This window comes from Lepus europaeus, chromosome X (assembly GCF_033115175.1).
Source record: "Lepus europaeus isolate LE1 chromosome X, mLepTim1.pri, whole genome shotgun sequence".
Taxonomy (NCBI): Eukaryota; Metazoa; Chordata; class Mammalia; order Lagomorpha; family Leporidae; genus Lepus; species Lepus europaeus.
In genome coordinates this window covers 49,681,533-49,694,545 of record NC_084850.1, presented here as the reverse complement: position 1 = coordinate 49,694,545, position 13,013 = coordinate 49,681,533, and the positions used below count along the sequence as shown (strand labels likewise).

Sequence of the window (13,013 nt, the reverse complement as noted above, 5' to 3'; positions counted from 1 at the left end):
GAGAAAACACAGACTACAGTTTCAGTCCCTGGCTGACCTTAAGTCTAGAAGAAGAGCAGCTGATTTCTTACCATACAAGTCACATAAGGCTTGCTTGTCTCTACCTGTTAGTGAAGAATTAGTATCAAGGCATCTCAGACATACTTACCCTATGTTAGTGAAATCTGTTTTTCTGACCTGAGTCACATAGATGAGAACAAGCCATAATAAAGAATACAGACCAGTAAGTTCCTAACATTTGTTGGGGATAAGCCATCTAAGAACTCTCCCTCTCTTCCCCACCATCTCTGAAGGAAGCTATCAAAAGGAACAAGCACCTTACCTGAACATGTCTGACACATCTACAGTTGCCAGCCAAAAACTGTAGGAGTTGGCATAGTAGTTACAGGTACCCCGCCCGTGACATTCAATGAAGGGAGCTGATCGAAACTCCTCCAAGCAGGAACCAGGGGATGCCAGAGCTTGACCTGAGCCCTCTGCCCCAGCACTTGTATGCTAGAAATGACAAAGAAAAATATGCCATGATACTCATATGTCACAATAACTTAGAGAATCTTCAAAGATATATGCTAAGCTTGCTAAAAAAATTCACAGCCAGTGAAGGGACAAAGACCAGTGGTAACAGGTTAAGCTGCTGCCTACAATGCTGGTATCACATATGGGCACCAGTTTGATCCAGCTCCCTGCTAATGTGCCTAGGAAAGCAGCAGAGGATGGCCCAAGTGCTGAGGTCCCTGCACCCATGTGGGAGACCAAGAAGAAGCTCCTGGCTTCTGGCTTCAGCCTGGTCCAGCCCTGGCCACTGCAGCCATATAGGGAATGAACCAGTAAATGGAAGATTCTCTCTCTCTCTCTCTCTCTCTCTCTCTCTCTCTCTCCCCCTCCCTTCCTCCTTCCCTTCCTCCCTCTATAACTTTGTCTTCCAAATAACTAAAATCTTTTTTTTTAAAGAATAGTATCCACACCAAGGGCAGTGAACAGATGCAGTAGGTAGATTATGAAAATATGTTCCAGAAAATGTGTGAGAAGGAACCTGGTGGTTGGACAGAAGTTGCTTTGGGATAGCTCGCATTGAGAAGAAATGCACATACTGGGGTCAGTCAGCTATGATGAGGAGGCGAGGCAGAGTGTTTCATACCATCATGAAGGAATAACCAATCCACAGAGAATCCCATCCCTGAGGACAGTGGGGAATCTGGATGGTCTGACTGTGAACGGCGATCACCACAGCTGGAGCTTCGCACACTGCACATCTGGTGAAGGAGAGGGACAGGAACAGAATCCACAGAGTGAGTATATAGTATAGCCAGCTCGCTTCTTTGGAAAGCTTTCTGGTACGGAAGCCTAGGTCACAACTAAGAAAATGCACATTGAGAGCTGCTTTTACATAAGCCCTGTGTTCCAACATATATAATAAAGTAACAGACTAAAACTAAACTTTTTTTTTCATGAAATTGTAGAATCACTGCTCTAGCATTTTAATTTTCCATTCTGACCTACATTTGTATTCCAGCTTGTTATTGGCAATGCCGTAACTGCTGTAAGAGCTTGGCTTAGTGTATACTACTATTGTCCAAGTGCCCAACTGGAGAGTAGAAACTTTGTAATGCTGAAATTGTGTTAAGAATGATGTCTAATGAACTAGAAAAGATGAGAAACAGACACTTTCTCCATCTTTACCTGTTATTTTTAGTCCAAATGACATTTATTAACCATTTGGCCATGTTTGGAGGAGTGCGACACATCCAGAATGCTGGGCATGTACCCAGGCACTTGGAGATGTGGCTGAAATCTATTAAATCAAGTCAAATATCAAGAGAGTGAATATGGCTGAGTCCACCAGATCTTTAATAAAGAGCATGAGGGGCCCTCTTGAAATATGACTGAGGCCAACTTGGCACACTTTACTTATATAGCAGGCAATGCATTTAGAGGGCCTTTTACTCCCAAGGGTTGGACCTGACAAAAATAGCATACACACACACACATATACCACATACAGACATACACATACACAAATTTCTAAAGAACACAGACAAATGTATTATAAAGCACTCCATGAATTTGCAGTTAAGGCTGAACTAGGTTTAATCTTTTTTATATTCAATAGCAAAGAAACGAAAATTTCCAATGATTCATCCTCTATGGTTGCTATAATCCCAGGTCATGATACAGAATAGAAATGGCAATAGCCAACCCTCTTAGGAGATTGAAGTAAACTAGCGTTTCCAAGTGGCAAAATCCCAGGAAATCTCTATTAATGATACCATCTGCCTCCTTGTTAACTTGTGTGCCAAACCTCAGCTATCACTTTCTCCTTCCTACAGCTAATAAATTGCCAAATACTGTGATACATGACCCCATGATGATGTTTAATCCATTCACATCAGGCCTGTAGCACTAGCCTTTGACCTAACTGGTGTCTTTACCTCAGGACTGTCCCTTTTGTAATTAATTCATGTTACACACTGATGACTCTTCCTTAACGTGTAACTCAAGAATTTAGGGGCAGAAGCTTCTTCTTATAGAGCAAAGAAATTCCAAACCATAATTTGGCACTGAAGTCTTCTACCATCTGGGCTCAAGTTATTTTCCCAATCTTTTGCAACATTTCTATCTTAAATTCTAAACACATTAGTGCATTACCCATTCTTATTTTCTCAGTTTAGTATGTCTTTCCTCTTTACAACTTCCTATGCCTAAAGTCCTCCAATCCCTCAAGGGCTGACCAGTCCAAAACACATTTCTTCCATACAGTCATCCCAGATTTCTCCAGTTGGAATTATAATCTTTCCCCTACACTTTCATAACATTTTATTAGATCTTTTTCTATCACTTAACCCAAGCCTGACATGCATTACATTAATTAATACATAAATTTGCTGCAATTTTCGATATGGTTTGAGTTTTCCCCAAGGTTTCCTGTGTTGAAATGTAATTCCCAGTGCGAGGTATTAAGAAGGTGGAGGCCGGCACCGCGGCTCACTAGGCTAATCCTCCACCTTGCGGCGCCGGCACACCGGGTTCTAGTCCCAGTCGGGGCTCCAGATTCTGTCCTGGTTGCCCCTCTTCCAGGCCAGCTCTCTGCTGTGGCCCCGGAGTGCAGTGGAGGATGGCCCAAGTGCTTAGGCCCTGCACCCCATGGGAGACCAGGATAAGCACCTGGCTCCTGCCATTGGATCAGCGTGGTGCGCCAGCCACAGTGCCCCGGCCGCAGCGGCCATTGGAGGGTGAACCAACGGCAAAGGAAGACCTTTCTCTCTGTCTCTCTCTCTCACTGTCCACTCTGCCTGTCAAAAATAAAAAAAAAATGTGGAAACAACCTGACTGTGGTGTTCAGTGGTGTTCAGAGGTGGGGCTTTTGGGAAGTGATTTGGATTGGCTTTATAGGAAGAGGGAGAGAGACCAGACATACACACCCATGTGTGCTCTCTGTCTCTTGTCATGTGATGCTGTGTATTGCCTCAGGACCCTGCCAACAGCAAGGTTATCACCAAACGAAGTCCCTAGACCTTAAACCTCCAGAACCATGAGCCAAAATAAATCCCCTTTTTTGTTATGAGATAGCCTACTTCAATATTTCATTGCAATAACAAAAATAACACGGACTGACATATTTGCCTATTGGCTAGACTGTGAGTTCTTTGGATATTCTACGTACATGGGGTATGGTCAAAAGCAGATCTCATAGGTGCTTTGGACTTATTTCTGCCTAGCTAAACTAACTGAGAATTCATGAGTCAAAACTAGACCAATGGCTCACCGACTAATGAATGGCTCGATGCTTTGGCCCTTCAGGGGTTCCATGCTCATTGCCATGGGTTCTGGAGTGGACAGCCAGTATGAATAGTCATTTCTTGAAGCAAAGTTGCAAACATTATTGATGTTGCAGAACATGAAAGGCATGGTACTGAAGCGACGAAGGCAGCTGCCAGCCGTTCCTGGGAGGAATCAGAGACAAAAAGATGAGGGACTGCATCGTGATGAATCTTTCATTTCTTCTAGAACAATAACACATTGTCAAAAAGAAACTTGCTTTAGTTCTTAGATAATAAATACATTTTCCTTTGAAAAGTCTAATATACTCAGTTTAACACTTGTTTCCCACAGTATGTACCTTGTGTGGGTTTGCAATCACTTTATGTCTAGAGACAAGACTAGTGTTGACCAACATGTGCAGCAACCACAGACAGATCTGAGGGTGAATAAATAAAAGGAAAAAGAGAGGAAGAAAGGATGTGAGTGGGGAGAAAACACAAGGAGGAATCTTTGAGTTTCAGTGCTAGTAGGTGCAATAGAAGTTATCTCAACCAGTGATCAAGTTTTTTTTTCTCTAATTTCCTAACAAAAGAATAAAGAGAAATGATGTTTCCTCTCTCACATTTTTAAGCGCTACTGTATCTAAATCTTTGACATCTAAATTTCTCTGTCAGAAGTTTAAATTGTTACTGTGCCACTATTAAAATATTTGTTGTTGTCTCTCACCTTCAAACTCATCCTTGTACACCCTCTTGTGTAGTACCAAGGGCTAGAAATTTGCAAGCAGCATTTCTGCATTGCCAGCTGGTCATGTCTTGGGTTTGGGAATATAGATATTTAAAAGCAAACTTTTTAAAAGATTTATTTATTTATTTGAAAAGCAGTTAGAGAGAGGCAGAAGCAGAGAGAGAGAGAGAAAGAGAGAGAGAGGTCTTCCATCTACTGGTTCACTCCCCAAATGACCACAAAGTCCAGAGCTGGGCTGATCTGAAGCCAGGAGCCAGGAGCCAGGAGCCAGGAGCTTCTTCCAGGTCTCCCACGTGGGTGCAGGCCCAAGGACTTGGGCTATCTTCCACTGTTTTCCCACTCCTTAGCAGAGAGCTGGATGGGAAGTGGAGCAGCAGCTTTACCTGCTATGCCACAGCACTGGCCCCTAAAAATAAACTTTTACATCACTCTTTAAAAAAGGATGTATTTATTTATTTGAAAGTCAGAGTTACACAGAGAGAGGAGAGATGGGGGTGGGGGGGCGGTCTTCCATCCGCTGGTTCACTCCCCTATTGGCCACAACAGCCGGAGCTGGGCTGATCTGAAGCCAGGAGCCAGGAGCTTCTTTCGGGTCTCCCTTGCGGGTGCAGGGGCCCAAGCACTTGGGCCATCTTCCACTGCTTTCCCAGGTCATAGCAGAGAGCTGGATTGGAAGTGGAGCAGCCGAGTCTTGAACCAGCACCCATATGGGATGCTGGTGCTTCAGGCCAGGGTGTTAACCTGCTACACCACAGCACCAGGCCCTACATCACTCTTTTGAAATGTATCCAATGTCATGATCTGAAACCTAACATTAACCACTTTTTAAAAATCCATAAACTCATCTTTAATAGCTGGAAATTTACATTGCCTTTTGCAACTGGAAATGATATTTCTATTCTACTCATCTCACATAGTTTTATCTCAATATATTTTTGTGGTTCACAGTCTGTTATTGAACATCTTTTTATGTTTCTTGAAACAGAATATTAAAAGTTTTAAATTTTCTGGAAGTATGTCTTTACACATTAAATCTTTTATTTTGATCTGTCATTATTATAGTTATTATTGATTCACAACTGATCAAAATATAGATATAACTGTTAATAATTACTAAACTAAAATGTAAACTCTTAGAAATATATTTCTTAATGAGATAGATGAGACGTAGTTTATAGATCCTGAGCTAATAGACACTTTAAAAAAACTTTTTGTTTTTTAATTGTCCTTTTGAATTTTTCTCTCAGAGGTTTTCATACTACAAGGCAGTATGCCATAGTGTGATTCTTCTATGAAGTGGGAGAGCCCGACAGGGGACATGGGAAAGATTACCCAGGGCACATTCACCAGCAGAGTAACTTTAGGAGAAAGTGCACAAGAAAGTCAAATATTTGGCAATGGATTCCTTTAAAATTATGCTTGTGTACCACGTGGAAATTCTTCATGTACTCGAAGGGAAATCCTTATTTATTAGACTAAAGATAATTGATAAAATATCAACTGTTGTTTAAAACAGTAGTTACTCAGAATCATTTGAAGTTTTTAAATAGTAGGTTTTGGATGGGCCTAGGAATCTTCCAAAATTTCCCACGCTGAAAACTACTTAGTCTATTTTATAAAACAAACAAAAAAAGTGTAACTCAAGGTAATGTGAGAGTGAAAGACAATATGGCATAATTTAAAACAATTGATTTATAATTGGAAGAGGTTAGATTCAAGTCTTCATCACTTTCTGTGTGGCTTTTGTATAAATGACTGAAGCTCTTAGCCAGTTTCTTTGTATAAAATATGGAGGGGCCGGTACTGTGGCGTGGTGGGTTGAGCTGCTGCCTACAGTGCTGGCATCTCATATGGGCACCAGTTTGAGTCCCAGCTACTCCACTTCCCATCCAGCTCTTTACTATGGCCTGGGAAAGCAGTAGAAGATGGCCCAAGTGCTTGGGCCCCTACACTCGTGTGGGAGACCTGGAAGAAGCTCCTGGCTCCTGGCTTCAGATCAGCCCAGCTTTGGCCACTGTGGCCAATTGGGGAGTGAACCAACAGATGGAAGACCTCTCCCTCCCTCTCTCTGCCTCTCCTTCTCTGTGTAACTCTGGCTTTCAAATTAATAAATAAATCTTTTTAAAAAAACATGGAATAAACCCCACAAAATATTTGACCTATATCTTGATCGTAGTTGTGAAAATCAAGTTAGATAATGTACATGAAAATTCTTTGTATATTATAAAGCAATTTATAAAGAAAATTTACTGTCTAATTTGAGACAGAGGTAGAAATGTTTTTGCTTTCATAAAGATAAAAGGAAAAGGTACATAAAAGGAAGGCCCATAATGCTGTGATCAGAGGTGTTTGTGTCTGTGTTATGCGCTGCCCACAATGATGCAGAATCCTGAGTTATAGTCTCCAAATTTTCAAGGAGAGGGTGATCCTATGTACCCTCAATGCTTCCCATAGCCTAAAATAATATAACATTTAATAGACTAACGGTTCATAGTATGTTTTATCCTCCCAGAAACATTTATAGTAACCATCCTCTTTTTCACATACCATAATATTTCCACTAATCCAACATGGACTGTATGTATCTTATCAGTTGCTTGTTTAACAGCAAAGCTAGAGCTACCTTTATTCTTTGTTCAGTCATAAAGATATCTCCAATTTGAGCCTTCTGTGAGCCCTGGTAGAGCTCATGCAATCGAGGAATTCTCTTGGGATCTGGGACCCTACCATAGACATCCTGTGTCTGAGGCCTAAACTGTATCAGAGTCATGGCTGGTTTGTAGGATTGAAGTCTTAATGCATGTTTTGATGACTTCCTTGAACAAGTACATACATTCTGAAAAGTGGCAAATGGCCTACTGGATAACAGATCTCATTTTCGCTTTGCGTTGTATTTTTAAATTTCATAGGGCTCAAAAACTTCTAGTAGTTCTTATTGATTTGATAGTTCAGGGATTTGAATTTTATAAGTTTGATCATAACTTTGTGACACTGAAGAGAGAACAGACAAGAAAGGAGAATTTGAAGGGAAAACGATGACAAAATCATCCAAATAATTTTAATGAATTTGATATTTAATATTTAATTAAAACTACCTAGATAATTTAATTAATTTAATGAAGGCTTATCAATTATAACATTAGAAAATGATGGAAAAAACAAAAGAAGGAAGGTAGCACTATAAAAATCAAAAGGAGAAAAAAAGAAAAGGAGAGGAAGAAAAGAAAAGTTGAAGAGGAAGAAGAATGCTGTTTGGCAAACCTCTACTTCATTTGGCTTCATAAAATGTCTTATGGCCATCGGCTTCCATGTTAAGTGGACATGACTACTTGGGTAGACTTGTATTGGCTAGCAGGTGTGCCATACGCCCTTGGAACAGATTGAGTAGAGCACACCCCTGCTGAAGAACTGTTTTTACAGAATAAATGGCACAGCTAATGAGACCTCAGGAGGCCTTGTACCATAGAGATCTTAGAAACTGGGAACCCAGATTATCCATCTCTTCTTATTTTTTAAAGTTTAAAAACAATATTTTGAGAGGCGGAGGAGAGAGGGAGAGAAGGGGAGAGACAGAAAGAGAGAGAGTGAGAGAGCTCCCATCTCCTGGTTCACTCCTTATATGTCTCCAACAGCTGAGACTGGGCCACAACCAAAGCCAGGACCTGGGGACTCAACCCAAGACTCCCACATAGGTGGCAGGAATCCACCTACTCCAGCGATCACCACTGCTTCCCAGGGTCTGCACTGGCAAGAAGGCAGAGTCAGCAGTGGAGCTGGGATTTGAACCTAGGAACTTTGACATGGGACATAAGCATTTTAACTGCAAGACTAAATGCTCACTCCCAGACTATCTTCTTGAATGTCTTTATGGAGGGGAATGAGATAGTAAGTCCTAAAATGGGCAGTCCCAGGGCAAACAATGGAACCTCAACATCCAATGTCAAATTGCAGAAGAAGAAATCTTGGGAATTGAAGAGTCTCCGAGAGTTATCCAGTTCACCACTGTATTACCAAACAAGCTGCTCACTCTAGTAGAGAGAAGATATAACGTGTCTTCAAAAATGGAAAATGTGTATTATGAGAAAAAGGCATGGATTTTAAATTATTTTTTCAACAACATATACTTATCCCTTATTTTCATTTTCCTTAACCTTTTTGAAGTTACCTTACACATGGCAACACTTCAAATAAATTGGATTTTATATTAAAATTTGGTGCTCTGTATAGATTTAAAGTACTATGGTAATACTTTATGAAAGTAAGGCATACATTTTAGAAACTACAGAGTAGCATAATTAAGCAATGACTTTACTTTTTTTGATCTAGGAATCAAGATTTTCTTAAGAAATCATCTTTTAACTTGATAAAGACTGATCTTAATGAAGAGAAACCTATCTCCCATGAATTATAAACAATGCTCACTGAAGCAGCTGCTATGGTATAAAGAACACAGAGAATTTGTTCTCTTAATAACTAACCTTGGGGCAGGCACTGTGGCTTATTGGGCAAAGCTGCCACCTGCAGTGCCAGTATCCCATCCGGGCACCAGTTTGAGTCCTGGCTGCTCCAATTCCAATCCAGCTCTCTGCTATGGCCTGGGAAAGCAGTAGAAGATGGCCCAAGTACTTGGGCACCTAAACCCATGTGGGAGACCTGGAAGAAGCTCCTGGCTCCTGGCTTTGGATTGGCCCAGTTCTGGTCATTGTGGCCATTTGGAGAGTGAACCAGTGGATGGAGAACCTCTCTCTTTGCCTCTGCTTCTGTAACTCTGTCTTTAAAATAAATAAATATATCTTTTTTAAAAAAGAACTAACCTCTAACTAAAAGTAAAGGTGGCCTTTCTTTTCAAACATTTCTTGCTTTAGTTAGGCCAAGAATTGTAACTTAAACTAGTTCATTAATGCTTTCAGTTAAGTGTTTATTTAAACTCACAGAAGCTATATTCAATTACCCGTGATATGGTCTTCAATTTGGAAGTCCCAAAAGAATGGAGATGCATTCTGGCCAAAGCTACTCTGGAATCCACAAGGATTTTCAAAACAAAAACAAAATGTATAGCAAGCAATAAGATGCTGATTATCTCACCCAAGTCTTGACCGTGAGCTCTTTTATTTCCTTGTACATACAGGAGAGAGAAGCCATCATAGATGTGAACTGTTCCCTGTGGGCATTGTGGTGCATCTGTTGTCTGGCTGTGGCGTGTGATGAGGAATCCATGGGCAATAGAGGAGGTTCCAGGGGGACCTGGGGGACCCTGCAGTCCATCTGGCCCAGGGGGTCCGTCCAAACCACGGGTACCTATTTCCACAAAATCATCAGTATACAACATTAAGTAAGCCAGGATCCATTATTATGGCCATTGAAAAACATCTTGACCTCATTTGTTTAGTTCATGTATTCAATAATTATAGAATATCTTTAAAGGCTTGGTTACATATCATGGGGTTGGAGACAAATAAGATATGTTCCCTGCCCTCAAAGAGATTTAGATGTGTTTCCCCCCACTGACATTAGCTGAAGACAGCAGGCAATGAAACACTGGGAAATGGAGCTTTTGATGGGAAGAACTGGTCCTTATTTGGAGAGATTGTATGTTATCTAGTTTCTTCCTGTATTGATGAAGGCATTCGAATCCCAAGACCACATTTAGGTTTGCTGTTTTGCTCAGCAACAAGAAAGGAAGGGTGTGGTTACCCTCAGTTTTCCATCTTCAGTGCTGAAAACCATTTTTCTTTAGCTCTGCCTGGGGAACTATTCTTAAGCATACCTTTTTGTTTAGAGAACAGACAGGACGTTCTGAAGAAGCCTTTTCAAAATGTCTATTTTCAATCTATCATTGACTTCCCTTTCCCATTTAGCCTCTTGATTTGAACTCATTTAAAAATTCTCTGGCTGTTCTCTGGCCAATGTGTCTATAGATTTTTATTGGGGAAAACTTGTCAGCAACACCTGTAATGGAGATGATACTAACTTGTTTCTCCCATAGAAACAGAGTTAATGAAATGCAGCATGTTAGCTCTAGGGAAGCCATGTGTGTCACCACATTGCCTTGTTGCCATGGATATGTTTTGCCAACACAAAATCATTATGTTTATATTATTTTATACTATTTAGAATTATATTATCTATAGAGTTACTAACATATATTAGTAATCTATTGAGTTTATGATCTTCTATTTCTATTTTAGCAGTCTTACATTAGTGTATATCTATGATTTTTGCAAGTTACCTTCAATTCTTTTTGCAAGTAGGTGCAGTACAGGTTGGAAATCTAGTAGATAACAGATTCGGTATTATCAGGAGCACCTAATAATGAGTGACCTCAAACATTTGCTTAGCAATTTATCATCTCAGCCTGAGATAGCGCTATGACTCTCAAAGGTCTACGGGGATCAATTAAACTTTTTGTTTATATTTACCGCATTTTATGGGGAAAATTACAACCTATTGTGATATTTCAAATGTGGAAGGGTCAGCAAGGGTTTCATGGCAGTCAAGGGATTTAAACCAACACTGAGAACTAACTCAACAGTTAAGTACAACGAGTACTTGGAAGCTCCCCATCTTGAGGATGAGCCGAGTTTCCTGGGGCTCTAACTACATAAAAGGAACTTTGGTAGTTTTCTCTCATAGTGGCAGATTTCCTTCCACGTGCCTTCCTGTTTTTCCTCAGCTACAGATTTACAAGTCAGCCGTGCTCTCTCAAGAGGGAGATCTCAAGCTCCACGTGGAGGCCACAGGTCCCGAAGTCTCCCAGACTTAATGACCAGCCCCAGCAGCGCTGTTTTACTTGTCTCACCTGGCTGGCCTGGCAGACCTGGGTCTCCTTTACGTCCTCCTGCTCCATCAAAACCAGGGAGTCCATTGCGCCCTGGATCTCCTGGAGGGCCAATTGGACCTGCAAGAAAAGAAGTGGGATATTAACTGTGGCTAGAATACTTCCTCGAGACTCAGGTTCTTGAAGATGCTGGATTCATAATCTGATATTGGCTTAAACCCAAGCAAATGAAATAGTATCTAAAATCCAAAACAAAAGAAGCAGACTAGGACTTGGCTTTGCTTTCAAACATTCCATTTGCTTCTGAAGAGATCCCCTTAATAAGGCAGCTGTGTTCCTTTGCCTTCATGACCACACAGGAGTGCCGGTCCTAACTTTTTTTTATCTATCCCACCATAGGTGGAGATGTTACTATTAGGCACACTTTATTTATGGAAAAGCTGCCACTCAGTCTCTTAATAAGGGGAGAAAAACTGAAGTTACTTCCAGCTTTTTAAATTGGCTGTAAGCAGAGAGTCAAAGCCAACTAGAAAGCAGTTAGCTTAAAAGTAAAGGAGCCTCACAGTGGGAACCTAATGGCACACCAAATCAGCCTTCCATCTTTCTCTGGGCGAGGCAAAGAGAACACCAGATCTTCAATGCATTTCCGTTTCATTATAGAGTTTTAAACATTAATCTAGTTCAAGTTAGAATAGCTATAGGAGGTAAAATAAATCTAACTGGGTCTGAAAGACATTCTGACATGATAAATTAACAGTTTCAAAAAAAAAAAAAAAAGGAAATAGGTCCTGTGGTGGTCTGGTATTCTGCTAGTGTCTGACTCCTATTTGTCAAAGACAAACTCCGAGCTGTAAAAAGAAAACTAGGGAGATGTTCTTAAACAGATTGGCCTTAAAAATCGATGTGCAAAGTACCTGGTAAGCCTTGAGGTCCTGGTAATCCTGGTGGACCTTTTAACCCAGGTTGGCCAGGGACCCCTGGAGGACCAGCATCTCCTTTGATTATAATACTCTGTCCTGAAGGGCCAGGTAATCCAGGAGGACCTAAGAGGAAAAACACTGGATTTAATGGTGGGGAACAGAACATTGAGAAGAAATGGGTGCTAAAGTGACCTAGTGTCAGAAAAGGAATAATAATATTGAGACAAACAAGCTACAGGCAGGAGGGGATTTCAAAAGGTTCTGGGAAAATGTGTATTATCTTTTAATTCCACTGTTCCATGAAAATGTGGGAGTTTTTAAAGATTGATTGATTTACTTGATGGGGCTGACGCTGAGGTACAGTGAGTTGAGCTACTGCCAGCAATGCTGGCATCCCATATGGGTGGCAGTTCGAATCCCAGCTGTTTCACTTCTGATCCAACTTGCTGCTAATGTGCCTGGGAAGGCAGTGGATGGTGGCCCAAGTACATTGGCCCCTGACACCCAGAGGTATGTATGTATGTATTTATGTGAAAGCCAGAGTGACAGAGAGGGTTAGACATAGAAAGAGATATTCCATTCTCTGGTTCACTCACCAAATGGCCACAACAGCCAGGGCTGGGCCAGGGAAAACCAAGAGCTGAGAACCCCACCTGGGTCTCCCACATCTGTAGCAGGGGCCCAAATACTTGGATCATCATCTACTGCCTTCCTAGGCACATTAGCAAGAGGCTAGATCAGAAGCGGGGTAGCCAGGACTTGAAATGACATTATGATATAGGAGTAAATGCTGTGCCACAAGGCTGGAT

The 13,013-nt window shown here is 41.1% G+C and overlaps 1 protein-coding gene across 1 annotated transcript in view; it reads right to left on the bottom strand.

Annotated features, from left to right (window-relative positions):
• COL4A5 (collagen type IV alpha 5 chain) overlaps positions 1-13,013 on the bottom strand; it is a 236,696-nt gene that overhangs the window by 1,788 nt on the left and 221,895 nt on the right. Inside the window, exons 45-50 of the mRNA XM_062183543.1 lie at positions 12,199-12,327; positions 11,306-11,404; positions 9,592-9,804; positions 3,764-3,941; positions 1,139-1,253; positions 323-495 (exon numbers count right to left, since the gene is read on the bottom strand). Coding sequence (XP_062039527.1) covers positions 323-495; positions 1,139-1,253; positions 3,764-3,941; positions 9,592-9,804; positions 11,306-11,404; positions 12,199-12,327 — 907 coding nt within the window. The remainder of the gene's footprint in view (positions 1-322; positions 496-1,138; positions 1,254-3,763; positions 3,942-9,591; positions 9,805-11,305; positions 11,405-12,198; positions 12,328-13,013) is intronic.